The sequence below is a fragment of the Nipponia nippon genome, unplaced genomic scaffold (assembly GCF_047370975.1).
Source record: "Nipponia nippon isolate SJK-2023a ecotype South Korea unplaced genomic scaffold, ASM4737097v1 scaffold_9, whole genome shotgun sequence".
NCBI lineage: Eukaryota > Metazoa > Chordata > Aves > Pelecaniformes > Threskiornithidae > Nipponia > Nipponia nippon.
The window spans coordinates 11,591,028-11,606,065 of record NW_028262413.1 but is presented as its reverse complement, the minus strand read 5'-3'; the positions used below and the strand labels follow the sequence as shown (position 1 = coordinate 11,606,065).

The following is a 15,038-nucleotide window of genomic DNA, read 5'->3' as shown; positions in this document are numbered from 1 at the left end:
CTGTTTTATACCACCAACACCCAAAAAACAACGTTACACACTATTTAAGCAAAAAATAAAGTACAAAATAACTATAGCTTCACACAGTAAACTCTTACATGGAGGGATTTTCTGGCTTTCTCAACCTTTCAGTTAACTGCTGCTGCCAGTGTCCAGAGTTACTTCATCTGTACTACTGCAAATGATGTTTGCACATGCTTGAATGCAAAACTCCTCACCTACATTCTCTGAGTGTCCTGCCTCCTTCTCTTCTGCAAACCTCTCTCTGGCACGGCCCTGTCCTGCTGCCCGTGCGTCGCCTCTCGGGGTCTGCAGGGCGCCCAGGGGCTGCTGTGCCTGCCCCCGCCTTGGGACTGCAAGGGGCAAACGGGGAGGCAGCTTGAGGCACATCCTTCCTGGGTAAATAACCCAGGTGTGTAAATTCTGCTATCACGGGAAAAGAGAAAGAACAAATACTGGGTTTTCCATAGGCGTTGTATCACAGGGAAAAGAAAATAAGAGTTGGTGGGAAGCAGGAGGAAATTTTGTCTATGTAAACAAGGGGCACATTTTGATACACCTGAAAGCTCCCAATTTATGTCTGCCATCAACAACATGGCAATTAATGTCTTCTTTACCCACCCAGAAAAATAAAACATGTAAATAGCTTACCTCGCTAAATAATTAAACGGCAGCTACTGATAAAATAACATTTATGTAATAGCACGACTATGTACTACCTTATCAAAATACCTGCCTCGTACCTCAACCAAAACTAAGAACATGTTTTCTAGTAACAGAGTACAGTTCTGTCATCTCAGGCGTGGCTGCAAGTCCCACTGACTTGCACAGGAGGTGCAGGCTTTGTCCTGGCAGGGTGAAGGCTGGAGGGCTCCCAGCCTCCAGACCTCAGGAAGATTTGCCCTGGAATTAGCATCTGAACAGTGGCAGTTGGCTCAGGAATTGCTGGAGGACACCAAACCTCCCAGCAGAATAATTGTTAAAGTAGAAACATGTATGTATGCTGTAAAACAACGTGAGAAAATCTGTCCTCACAAAAGGTATTTAACTGTGACATATATCCAGAATTAATAGAGGAGGAAGGAGATTTCAACAGGAGGGATGCCAAACGCCTCGCACGGCTCTGACAGAGAGAGAAGCCGCTGTTTATCTAATGCCTTGTACACTTGCAGCACCGTAAAATTACATGGAAAGCCATGTCTTAGCTAGGTAGTGCAAATTCTTCACAAGCCTAAAAAGACATGAGGTTTTTTCCTGTTTTTCTTCCTTTTCTTCTTGTTGATTCACCCATCACTGATTCATTAATTCTTTCTCCCTCTCTAGTGGCCATGTGTACTGTAGCATCCTATACTCTATAATATATATGCATCGAACATTAGATGATGCAGGTTCATAATATGTTGCAGCTGACAAGCTACTTAATAAGCAGTTACCAAAGCAAGAGAGATTTGAAAACAGACTCGGGAATGCCCTTGGGTCTTACCAAGATTACACCCAGCAAGATCCTACTGCCCGTTTTTACTCCTTTATCTCCAAGGTCGCACTCAAACTTTTCCAGCCTTTTTCACAGCTCTTAGAAGTTTGATCTTAAAGTATAGTCACATTGTATTTGTTCCTTTCACATCTCCTAACTGTCATGGGCTGTTCTTCAGCAGTTTCACCTGATGTTTAACAGTGACGTTCATCTGCTGCTTCCATTTTCAGCCAGATACAGCATATATTGTCATCTTTTTTTTTCTTTTTATCAATTCCTGTTTATTTTCCTCACCATTTACTTCTTGGAAGTAGGAATTAATGAAAGCCCCATGATTGAAATGAGAGTTTAAGACATCATTTCCATTTATTTGTTTGGTGGGACCCTCCATTTGGATTTGTGTCATGGCCTCCCCTGTTATACCTCATTCCATCATCTCTCTTTTTCTCAATTACAAATATACATCACATTTTACCTTAATTGACCATGACAGCATTTTCCTTTCCATTATCAGAGTTTGGCCGTGCCAATTGACACTGATGACACGCTCGGCTTCCTAACATCTTGCTTTGCTATGGTACTCATCTCTGTTTCAGCCAGAGCCTGAACTACAGCATTGCAAAGGCAAACCTCCCAGTGACTTTAGTAATCATCAAACCAAGTTCAAGTGACTATTTTATTTTCATTCCAAGTATTAAAAGAAAACTTCTAGGAGACACGGACCTCCCAGACAGGAATATGCCATGTTTATCTACAGATTTCTTGCTGCCTTTACAATGTAGATTTTAGGTAGCATGCTCTCTGCAGCCTACTTTTATGCAAAAGAATATAACATACAGTATATACTATAAATGAAAATACTATAAATACTATTTTATTTCATAACCATTACATAATTTATATTAAAATAAAAAACCAAGCATCCCTTCCTTATTTACTGTATGGTCTTAATTCAGAGCATTTATCTCTGCATCTCATGCAGTTGCTAAGCCTACTGTCTGGCTCCACCACAAATTTCATCAAGGTCCATTCAATTCAGTTTAACTACATCCACTTCAGTTTAACTACAGCTTTCTCCATATTCAATATATTTCCAATGCAAAGAAGGTCCAAAAGCTAAGCATTTCAACATTTCAGACAAGTTAATTTTGCCATCTTTTATGCCATGAAAGATCCTATTGTCTCTGTCACATGGCATGTAAGGTTCTTAAGAAATTATGCATATTTGTAGGGTTTGGCAGTGTTCTGAAGCATTCATATGCATGGATGTTTTTTTTCTTCTGTGTTATTTCAGATGTAACTATTTATAAGGAAGAATTTTGCTGAGCACAATTCAGCAGCATTAGGAATAAAGTCTTATGATTATAGAGCCACTTTGTTTTTTGGTTTTTTTTGTTGGTTTTTTTTTTTTTAACAAAGTGAAACTGTACAGATGTATTATTGGCTTTTAAGCACTGGGAATAATTATTTGTCAATTGTGACAAATTTTCCAGATAGAAACTAAACATCTTAATCAATATCATCTATTTGCTGAAGTTTCAGAAGGACTCAAGATTAGCCACAAGTACTAACTCTACACGGATACCAGAAATCAGGCCATTGAGGTCATCCCAGTAGATTTTTCTTCTGCATCGTTTTTGCGGTACTAGAAATAAAATACCAATACCTCCTACTTTTTCTAGACAAAAAAGCAATTTAGCGCTGTTACACATAAGCAGACTTGAGAATTACTACTTTTCATTATCCAAACATTGTAGCATTCCCATCCTCACGTCCCTTCAATGAAAAATTATATTATTGATGTGCTGGGATGGGAAATAGTAAAAAAAAAAAGTAAATACAAACTCTTCGCTGCTCAGTATTTACCACATAATGTGGCAGTTACCTCAGGTTTTTAAGGGCCCAAGTTCAGACAGTGTAATTTCCCTGCTGTAAATCACTTTAAAGCATATTTTTGCATCATTGCATACTCTTCCATCATTCCACATTCAGAATCTAAATGGTTAACAGCAATAGCCCTGTGCAACCCAATAACTCTTATTTTGTTAGTGCAGTTCTGAACACATCTTACAGGCCAGCAGCCCACCACATTGGCCAAGACTGCCAATCCAAACAGAAACCAGCAGAGCTAAAAGGATTCCACCCAGTTTGAGTTCAGGAATCGGTCTCTTGTAAGAAATCCACAGACTGGCCCCGAAACCATTCGTCATGTGAACGGCTACAGTCCGGAGAACTGTTTGCCTAATACGATATGGGTGCTGCCATATTTCATAGAATTATTAACTTCTAAAGGCAAAATCCCCAACCATATTTTAGCACTGCATTAAAAAAAAAAAATAATACTAATGGTACAGCGAGTTATGCTTTCATTTTACTATAATCATTGCCATCTTAGCAAACCCATAATATAAAATTGTATATACATCAAATATAAATCCCCTTTTAGAGTTGTTCACCATGCTCTGCAGAATCGTAGTATTCTGAAATGTCCGACTGTTGAATACAGATACCTAGTGAAATGCTCAGTCCTGACTTGGATCCAGCAACACAAGATGAAAGGTTCTAGCAGAGCAGCCCTGATGCCATTACTTACAGCACTGCCCCCAGGTTTTCTCCAGCCCCTCTGCTGGGGCTTATCCTTGTACAAACGATGCAGAACAAGATGAGCACGTGCTCCTCAACAGTCTGATTCACTGGCCGGTATCTACAGTTAAGCCACTGATGAATGGGCATTTCTGAAAACCCAGACATAGCAGTTCTGCTGTGGCTGCTGCCGGAGAGGGAGCTCAGCAGCGGCAGCCTGTAGTAGGCAAGCCTACGAAATGCTGAGCCTCAGCCAAAAGCCCAATGCCAGAAAGTCATGAACCTTTTCTCCAGAAGGTCCCCAGAAGGAGAGGTTTTAGATTAAAATTTAGCTGGCTTTTCTCCCAGGTTCCGAGATCTGGTCTCACGTCCTTCTGCCTTGCTATGCAGCATTTCTCTTTTTTCCTGCATTATCAGCTTGTAGAAAACGTAGTCAGGATACTACTTGGAACTAACTCCTGTAGTAACAGTTTATGATACAATCCAACTACCGCCTGTTCCCTGCATGATATCAACCTGACTTTGAAGTTATGATTACTTGTATAAAAATATATATGAAAGCACAAAGAGGATGCCAGTGCACAGATTTGCAGAAATAAAATGTCGTAAGGAACCTAAACTAAAATGCAGGCCAGTACTAAACTGGCTGCAATCCAAGTTCATTACAATATTGGGGAATAAACTGGACAGCTATCCTTTGCATGATTTTATCAGTTTTTAGTGTAAAGATATAGAAAGCAGCTCACGTGAAAAGTTTCCTGCTCGAGAGTTATTCTGAGCACATTTCTGAAAAACACTACACTTGCTGCAATTTAGATTCTTTTTTGATTGCTTGTTGGATTTAGTTGTACCAAAAAAAATTTAGGATGCGCACAGTAAAATGTGCAACACTTAATTTGCAGCAAATAATAAAACTCGAACCATAATCAGCATTTCCTTTTTCCAGAGAAAGCATTACACTGAACTTAATTTTACAGCTGTACAAATTGTTTTAAAGTAATCTGCTCAATTGGGCGAGTTAATGATATTTAATTCAACCAGGCCAAACTTTACATGCAATGAATTACTGTGAGCAATTGTGGTCAATACAAGTGTTTGTGTAATGTAAATGTAACGCTAACACCTTCCATTCTCAGCTGGCTTAACAAAAAGCCTGGTGTCATCGCCTCCCTAAGATAAACCAAAGATGACAGTGTAATAAGTGTTATATGCACAAGGTAATTCAGCAGGAATTTAGCCTTTACAATCGATTCTGCACTAGAGTTAACCCTCTTTATTATCACCCAGCTTTTTGCTGTAGGCAATACGTTAAGTATGGGCTAAATTCAGTTACTGCGCTGAGTAATGTTACTCGTTCGGTTGCCCCACTTACTTTAATGGGACTCAACATGGCATAGCACAGTGTGAACTAAGTGCTCCCCACTACAGGTAAAGATATCTGAATCTGGACATGTATTTTAGAGTTTCCAGTCATATTCATGAAGCTAATGCATCAGAGTCAGCACATTAGTATACATTTCAGACATGTACAAAAATGATTAAATGACACAGTAGTAGCCACCACTAATACCTGAGGCTAGACACTATTGCATTTACATGCAATCAAGGCAATTCATTATTTTTATGCCTTGGAAAAAATATGCAGTCGTGTTTAGTAAAGGCGTTGTTTTGTGTAAGTGTTCACTCAACCAGGAGATGATGGTGGTGAGATCTGGGGATGGGAAATGGCCGAGCTACACAGACAAAAAGTGATTTTGAAAAGACACCCATGATTGGTTTTTCCTTATTATTCATATTCCCTATCCTAGTATAGGCATCGCATCCCTAAAATGCAAGGGGTTTTATTGCAGTGAATGGGTACCACCATGATGTTTCATCTAAAAATCTGTTTATTGGACACAGATACATAATTTTGTAATTTCAGCTCCTGTCCCGGTAGTTCTGTTCAGAAATCGGGTTAAAACATTAAAAAAAAAAAAAAAAACTAGAAAAATTACAGGAGAATCAGTAACTTGTTTTGTTTGAACAAGGGCTAAGGGATTTCTAATCTGCAAGAAACAAATGGGATGTTGGTTTGTACTTGAGCTCAAAGAGTGAGCCCACTAAAATCTAACTATCAAAATAAAAAGCAGAGCACAGGATTTGTAAAGTTACTGTCGTGAAAGGGGAAAATGAGAGATGCATAACATTGCATAAATAGTTCCTAGTACTTGCTGTATGTACCCGTAGATGGAAGCTGAGACTTTTAAATTAACAGCCAAAACCAACAAAGATATCCTCCACTTTCTGTTTCTCTCATTGCTTTGCTTGCTTGCTTCCCACAGGTCAATGGGAAGGATTTATCTAAAGCAACACACGAGCAGGCAGTGGAAGCATTCAAAACGGCCAAGGAGCCCATTGTGGTGCAGGTCCTGAGACGAACTCCACGCACCAAGGTCTTCGCTCCTCCTCACGAGTCCCAGCTGGTAGATGTGGGCACACAGACAGATATCACTTTTGAACACATCATGGCTCTAAGCAAGATGGGCTCACCTACTCCACCCGTCTCTGTGCTAGACCCATACCTCCTACCTGAAGAGTAAGTAACAGTTTGCGAAGCCCTTGAAAATCCTTGCGTTCCTTAATGTGGCGTGTTAGAAGTAGTCGCAAACTCACCTTTACTTGCTGGTGAACCTGGGCTCCCAGAAGTAGCCAGGATTCATACACCATTGAGCCATAACTCAAAACATTTTCATTTTTTCTACGCACTAGCAAGCCATTACTCACATGAGTAATGCCACTGAGTCACAACATGGCCTCATAAAGCTCATTTTTTGCTGGCATTTGATGGATAAAGTTATTGCTTCTTGTAATTCCTCTCACTGCCTCTTTGGGTTGCTTATGTTTTAACTTTATTTTTTATGGCTGCCGTAAATTGTGTAATGCTAAGAGCTGCTACATTCTGTTCCAGCGTATTAATTACTTTATTATAACCCTGCAGCGATGTTACTCAAATAAATTATTTTCTAGGACTAAAATTACTTACCAGTGCTGTCATGGATGTTTCAGAATCAAATTTTAATTATTGTTAATGGTAGTTTGATGCTTTTGTACTTACAAATAAAAATGACAATTATCTCCTGGCACACACACACCACACCCTCACACGCTGTTCAAGAGGAAAACGGCTCCCCAAGGAACCCATACAAATTGCCTGTCATCTTGCCACGCATCTCCACAAGGGAAAAAGTAATAGAAAGGGTTCTGAACATCTCGGTTGCTGTGTGTGAGAGACCGTGATGTGGTCAGTCCACAGCAGTACCTGGGTTTGAGATGATCCTGTACACAGTGAGGGGCAGTGCTAGTGTGCACGCGTCCTGGCTGTGCAGTACAGCTCTGGAAGGGGAACCCTCCAGAGAGCCCGAGCGGTGAACATCGGCACACAAACACACCCCGGCATGCCGCTCTGAACATCGTGGCAGTGCTCCTAGGAAATGGAGTTTCAGAAACAGGCACCGATCCTGTACTGCTCCTAAGTGACTTTCACAGCATGTTAACATTCGCACGTTCAGCTAGGAACTGGGCTTGGGTGTGCAATGTCTGCTCCTTCCCCAACTCTCAGTGCTGACTACTTGAAAGATGGTTCCATCAGATATTACTGCATGGCTGCCTATTCCCAGCCCACTGAAAATTCAAGTATAGCTGCATGTTTTAGTGGAAACGTTTGACAAACAGCTAGCTTTGAGCTTGTTTGCAGTGAACAAGCAGCAGGGCTTGGAGCACTGTGGAGAGGACACGCATTCCTAGAGCACCTACACTGCATACCCCTGAACACGTTTGCAAGAGAGGTTTCAATACCTGCAACTTTCCAACTGCAAAACCAAATAAGCAAGGAAAACTGCAAAGATTATTTCATAATGAACCATTTAGATTGCAACATGCCTGCATAATACCAGCTCAGTCCTACCAGGTAACTTCATATTGCCCCTTGATCGTTAGACGTAGATTCCAACTGCTACCGCATCAGTGGTCTTACTTTGAGCAGCAGATGTTGGTCTTGACCACGCAGCCTGCCTGACGGCTGTCCCTGCGTACAAGGGCAGCCAGTTCGCTCTTCACGTGTGCTGTCACCCAGCATGTGCAAGCAGAGTCATTTTTTCCTAATGCCTCCTGTAACTTCTCCAAATCCCATCCAAATTAATCTCGCCTGTGTATAACAACTTGGGTACCTTAGCCAATTAGCTGGTGCTGTTATGTAAATAGCCTCACACTTAGAAAGAACCATGTATCTAGTTAACAGAGAATTAAAGGGAGTTTACTTTCATTGCAGAAATAAAATTCCAGCGTAGAAAAAAGCGATCACAAGGCCATTACACTGCTTACAACTTCCAAAGTGTAGACAGTGAAGCTGTCAGAGAGCTCTAGTTGTGAAAAGCAGCATGCCAATAGTGAATGGCAATATGAAGAGTGGTGCGTATTTAAATATTTAAATCATTATGCACAGTCTATTGCATTCAAATCAATCAGTAGAATGCTGTTGATCCAAATAGTTGGGTGGCAAATTATTTTTATAATACTTAGCAATTTGATACAATTTTGTGTCTTTAAGGCGAAGTAAAAATACCAAACAAGTAGGCAAGGATGATTTTACTTGCACGTCTGCAAATAACCTGAGCTTATAAGTAAATAATCTAGCATTCCCTCTAATCTTGAACCCTGGCAAATACTGCCCACTTAGCTGTTACCTGGTGCCCCTTACCCTACTTTGCTGCTATTCCCTCTCTATATCTTTTCCTCAAGTCAGCGTTAGATTTGGAGAAAAATCATTAATAAATGCTAAGACTCTTTACAAGTCTCTCATTCATCATCAGGTGCCAAATGTTCTAGGCTCCTCTTATAATACATGTAATTTTTGTTTAATACATTTATTGATGTAAATGGTATAGCATATATAATTAACCACATGCAACTTCTTGGTTTGGTTGTTAGTCCATCATGTTCACCATGACTTGCTATAAGCTTCGAAGGGATTAATATGCTAACTAGAGTACTGAGCGCCGTCCTAAAATACACCTTTTTTTCCCCAGCCATCCATCAGTGCATGAATACTATGACCCAAATGACTACATGGGAGGAATTCATCAAGAAATGGACCGAGATGAGCTGGAATTAGAGGTACTTAGTCTTTAGTAACTATTTCATTTACAGAAAGTTTCACATGTGCGTATTACGGTCTTTATATCGTGTATAAAGTGAAAAGGCATTTCAAAGCAGTTATTTGTAATAACATTGCTCATTAGTTACTTTGCTGGTTGCAAACCTTACTGATACCTTTAGCAGTGTATTTAACTATGTGCCAAAGACTGATGAGCCAGATCTTCAGCTAACAAATTTACGTAAATAATGAAGTCATTGATTCCATTAATCAAATTCTGTATAACTATGCTGATCTAGAGTTTCTGAAAATCTGAAAGACTTGCAAGTTTGCTGAGTGGCAGGACCTGTTCCACATAGTCACAGTAAAAATGTACGAGTTTCCCTTAAATATTCCCCAGCTGAGAAACAGATGTTCTTGATCATATAATTTAGAAGTATTTTAAGTTTACAAGACAAGACCAAAATAGATGTGCCACTACACTAAGCTGTTCCTCCCTTTTTCATTCCTGAAAAGTTACATATGTATACATATAAAATTATAGATAATAAAAGTTGAACCAGTCATGAAGGTATGCAAGTCCATTTTCCTGCCAAATCTTCAAAAATCACTTTTGGTTTTAGTACTTGTATATCCATCAGAAGTTCATCTTCAGTTTTCTCATTCATAATTTTAATAATCTGCTCCTAACCATTCAGAGTACAGCATATAAATTGTGGGCCTTAGTTCTGCAAGACACTTAAGCAGTACTGACCCACTGAAGTGTTTTTAATTGTTTGTAATAAATAGCAGTAAAGTATCTCAATAGTTTTAAATACTGCCAGCAATGTCTGACCCAGCTAATCCATTCAAGATTATCAGTAAGTGAATAGTTTACTCTTGGCTTGCTTGCACTTCTGATTTCTTAGATCCTGGTCCTGCTAATGCTTATTTGTCAAAGCAAGCGATGCTGACCTGTCTGTAGCTCTGTTTAAATCAGTGGTAGATTTTTCAACAGCTTCAATGGGAGCAAAGTTCAGTTGTTCTATGAGCACGAAGTTGTTCCCTTCTATAAAAGCATTTGCAGAATCAAGGAATAAAACCCCATAAAAAGTTTGCGAGCTGTTCTCAAATTCTGCAGATCTGGTAGTAATTCACCTCTGTATACAAACGCAAATCAAAGTCAGGATAAAATTAAAGTGCCAGTAAAACAAATGCTGTTTAGCAGACGTCAAGGCCTTACTTTTCAAACAAGTGCCTTTTTTTTTCCTTAAATAAAAACAAATACAATACAGATTTCAGTCTTAAGGGAAAATGTAGAACAAATTAGTATTTTCTGCCAGTGTCTTTTCAAAATCTATCTTTTAGGAAATCTAATATTGTGGATAAATTATATTGCTTCCACTAGAAGGTCAACCAGTTGAGCTGAAAACAGTGTAAACGCACGCACTTCAGTAGCCAGACGTTAATATGCCTTAAATCACAACATTAATAATTTTGACATTGATATAGTACTTAATGGCAAAAGGTGATCAGCTCAGTAACACAGGGACATGAACATTAGAAGAGGCTCTGTAGCCTAATAGTATTTCTTAAAAACCACTACACATTCTTGTTCAAATCACAGAGACTATGATCAATGGTAAGGTCAAAGTGCGAACAGGGACTCAACCGGCTAGTTGCTTTTTTGTTTGCCTTTTGATAGATACATTTTAAAAGACCACAAAGGCATTGTTTCATTGACTGCACCAGGAATGTCTAAAGTAAGAAAGCCATCAAGTCAGCCTTCTGGGCTTCTATGTCCATAAAATGTGCTTTGAATTCAAATCAGAAGCTCCTCATCTAAACTTTTATGGTCTATAACTGACTGCTTAGTGATTTGTAACAAGTAAACAAGACAAACACAGTAAAATACCCAAGTTCGCAACAAGCTTCTAATGTAAATATCCATAGGAAGGAATTTATCCTGGCAGTATTGCCAAGACACCAAAATTGTGTTCTTGGTTTCATCTCTCAACATTTATCTTAAAATTGATGACTGAGAGGTAACTGCCATATATTCCCTGCTACAAAAATAAATAAATACCATTTCTTTTCTTTTGAAGTTTACATGCCACAAGGAGGGAGGGACTAAATCCTGAACTACTATTTATTATAAATTAAAAGTACATTCATTCTTCACAGAGGCCCAGCCAAAAGTCATTTCAGGTTCATAAAGGAAGAATAATGTCACTCCAGGATTCCCCAGCAGCGTTACACATTAATATGTTTATTCAGACAAGTCTGTCCAGCTGTCAGACATGCAGCTCAAGCGAGGGCTTTCTCAGTGTGTTAGTTTTCTCAGATTACAAAGGAGAACATTCTACATCAAAAAGGGGGCTTGTTCTCTCACTTTTGACTTTCTGTCTTTACCCTTTCCTATATGCAACTAGTATGTAGGTCTTGTTTTCTCTCCGAGTAGAGAATGGAATTGAACTCAGCTGAATGGCTAGCTGAGACTAAGTACAGCTTCGAGATGAAAAAGTACATGAAATGTTTGCTAACAGCTGAGAAATCTCCCTTCTGATACACTCACTCGATCTTTGACAGAAGCAAAGTTTTCACTTGAAAAGACTGAAGAAGGACAACAAATTCACTCAAATAGCTTTTTGCCCCCCCAGCACACAGCTCGCACAGTGTTCCTGGCATGAAACCACAACATTGGATCAGCAAAAAATGAACGCAGTCAGCACCGAAATCCATGCTTCAAAATTTGAAATTAATACTTCTCTGCTTTTAGGAAACCATACATAAAAGCTGAGTGCCAGGGTTTCAAGCTCTCCGCTTTACTGTACTTTGCTACTTGGGTTGAAAGTTTTCTTCTGTTTCTCCAATAATCCATTTGCAAGGGAGGGGAGGAGGTGAGAGGTAACTATCTGGATATGGGCATCAGTAGGCTCCATCACAGGCACTCTGCAATTTTTATTCCATCTTGCTTGTAAAGTATTTGAAAGCATCTCTTATGCGAATATATTTCTTCTCAATGGAAAACTCCTGCTCTGCAGGGAGTTGCACTGATCAGGAGCTTCTCAAGGCATTAGCATGTCTCTGAATACAAAAGACTCCAGCCCTAGCAGTCCTCCTCCGGCAGTGACTGAATATGTAAAGGTGTAAAAAGTAGCACCTTCCTTCAGCCTCACGACTGTACTTTCCAAGACAAGTATTTGTATATTCTTTGTCTGAAACAAATCCAAAAGTGGCAAAACATTTCAACATGCTGACAGGCTAAGACTGAAAGGTTGTCCTCCCTTAGCTTTTGGGAGGACTTCAGCCTGGCCTTAACGCCTCTTACTGCATGAGAAAGGTCTTAATCACGGACCATTGGCCATCTGCTCGGCAAAGAGCCTGGGCATCCTTTGAGTTACCTTACTTAGGCATCCTAAACCCCTTTCATCAGGGTGACAGGCACTTTTCTTCAGCCTTCCCCAGCACCACTGATGACAAGCTAGTCCAGTCTCTGTGGTCCATCAGAGAATTACCATCAGAGAGCCGGGCAGGCACAGGAACCTCCAGATAGATTTTTACTTCTCCTCTAGGGCAAACAATTCTGGAAAGAAAACCTGTTTTATAAAATTTTCTTCTCTGAGAAGTGGAGGGGTGGGGCTTTTGCTTTTTACCTATGTTGAAAACCACATCCACGTGAAAAGACAAATGTAAAGATCGCTTTCTTAGCTTCAAGACAGCAAGAACAAGATTTTTCCCCCTGCTGTACCAGGGTCAGTTGCCAAAATGTAGTGAGAAGGCCTCACGCAGTATAAAAGGAAATAGTTCTTTATATTTATTTCCCTGACATTCTTTTCTGGTGAAACCTATTAATGGAATAGCAAAAAAGTGGGCCCTGCTGGTCAGTTATGTCAGAAGTCAGCGTAGAAAAAAAAAAACACCACTTTTTACAGAGAGAGACAAAAGGACAGAGTACTTACCATGCAAGCTTTGGATAATGCTTTCTGAATGTTTGAACTTTTTTTTACCCATTGTTGTCCTCTCATTTCAGATTTCTACTGCTCATTTCTGTCGTCTTAGAGAAAGGACTTTGATTTTTATAAATTTGCAGCCAAGCCATAATTTTAAATCAGCAGTACAATAATTCAATAATCTGTTGCAAATGAGGGATCCTCTGAGCTCATAGAGGTTAATTTACTATTATCACTTACTCCTAATTCATTATTATGAGCGGTTGCAGGTATAATGTCATAGTACATGTTCATTTCTTCTTGTCTTGCTACAATGCCATATGGGTTTCGATAACTAGCTCTTTGAGCCCTCCTTGGCTCTACATTTGATACGGAGCCAATAATCTTTCAGAGAGTTCTCTTGTGCAGACTCTGTTTTGAAATAGCATACAAAAACTTCTGCTGAACATCTCTCAAAATGTCACTTTTACCTGATCTAAAGAAGCAGATTTTAATTATCTGTGTGTGTAAAAGTTATATCATGTATGAAATTTTTACATTTATCATATTAACACAGCCCCGCCATTACCGCACTCTGTGGATGCCACCATTGTCTGCTAACTAATTTCTGCAGATCTAGACCAGGTGTTGAATACTTCAGTGCCTCCCTTCTGCAATGTATATGGCTGATACGTTTCATATTATTTTATGCAGAGTTCACGACAACAGTATCTGAGCCCCAGGTGAGCACTAAATATTCTTTCATCTCAAGACCGTAGAGAACACCAGACTAATCTGACAGAGCACGTGTCTCGCAGGGTCCCGGGAAGCAGTCCAGCGGCTGCTCTGCACGCAGCGGCTGCTGTCTGCAGCGGGAGCGCAGAACGCTGCAGGCTTGCAGGATCGGGCCCCTGGGCTCTCCCAAAGCATGACACTGAAGACAGAGGAGTTAGAAATGGCAAAGTCCAGTGGCATTGCAAACACGTGAACTTACACCTTCAAAGTTCTCTAGGCCCATATTAACTCCTAGAGTTTAATTGATTCCTGGTGCAATTACACAAGCTACCATAATACCTGTACTTGCAGGCGCCAATTTTCTGTTCTGTGTTCCCTTTTCATGTACCTGTGTGTTACACAGACTCTACTCTGAACGTGGGGAATAATCTTTGCTTTGAAGACTCTGGAGTTGGTTCTTCAACTCCAACTGGAATTGCACACTTTTATCTCTCAAATATTTCAAACCTTTGTGATTATATTAAAACTTTATTGATGCAAAGACCCACAGAAAGCAGCTGTTCCTGTCTTTAAGTACACAAAATTATCATATTTGGGTAGCATCAAACCCGCTACTCTTTTCCTACCAAGGACTAGAGGGATTGTACCCAAGGGTAAGTCTGTCAACTAATTACTCATAAAAATTCAGATTCTAAACACCTGCTCTAAGAATTTTTTGTTTGCTTTAGCTTTTTGCTGCTTTATTTGTGAGCATGTTTTTAAACAATATATATCTGTTTTCCTTTTAAAATATATAATGTTTAATTTACCAGATGATTTATTACCTTCTAGCATATCACAGGTGATGTCTTGGATGGTGCGTTTTAAACGTAAACCCATCCTTATTTTTTAATTATAATAATACACTTCATAGTTATATTAAGTTGGAAAAACACCTTTTGTTATTCAAAACACGCAGCAAGTAAGAATAAAACTAATAGCTTGCTCTCAACTCTCCTTCCACTCCAAAAGGCGCTGGCAAGTATTTATGGTTACATAGGATCTATTTTAAAAAGTCACCATGCTTTTGGGGGGGGGGGGTTTATGGTTGGGGTTTTTTTAAACATCATATATATTATATATTTTTCCACTGCCAGTATGACAAACAGTATAATGAGTTACAGCACTAGTTTCTTGCCGCTATTTCACTGCCACATTTTCA

General features: G+C 39.6%; 1 protein-coding gene across 2 annotated transcripts in view; it reads left to right on the top strand.

The window, feature by feature from the left end:
- PDZRN3 (PDZ domain containing ring finger 3) overlaps positions 1 to 15,038 on the top strand; it is a 147,983-nt gene that overhangs the window by 122,980 nt on the left and 9,965 nt on the right. For both annotated transcript variants that reach the window (XM_087744597.1, XM_087744598.1), the window contains 2 exons: positions 6,382 to 6,635; positions 9,124 to 9,211. In XM_087744597.1, coding sequence (XP_087600723.1) covers positions 6,382 to 6,635; positions 9,124 to 9,211 — 342 coding nt within the window. The remainder of the gene's footprint in view (positions 1 to 6,381; positions 6,636 to 9,123; positions 9,212 to 15,038) is intronic.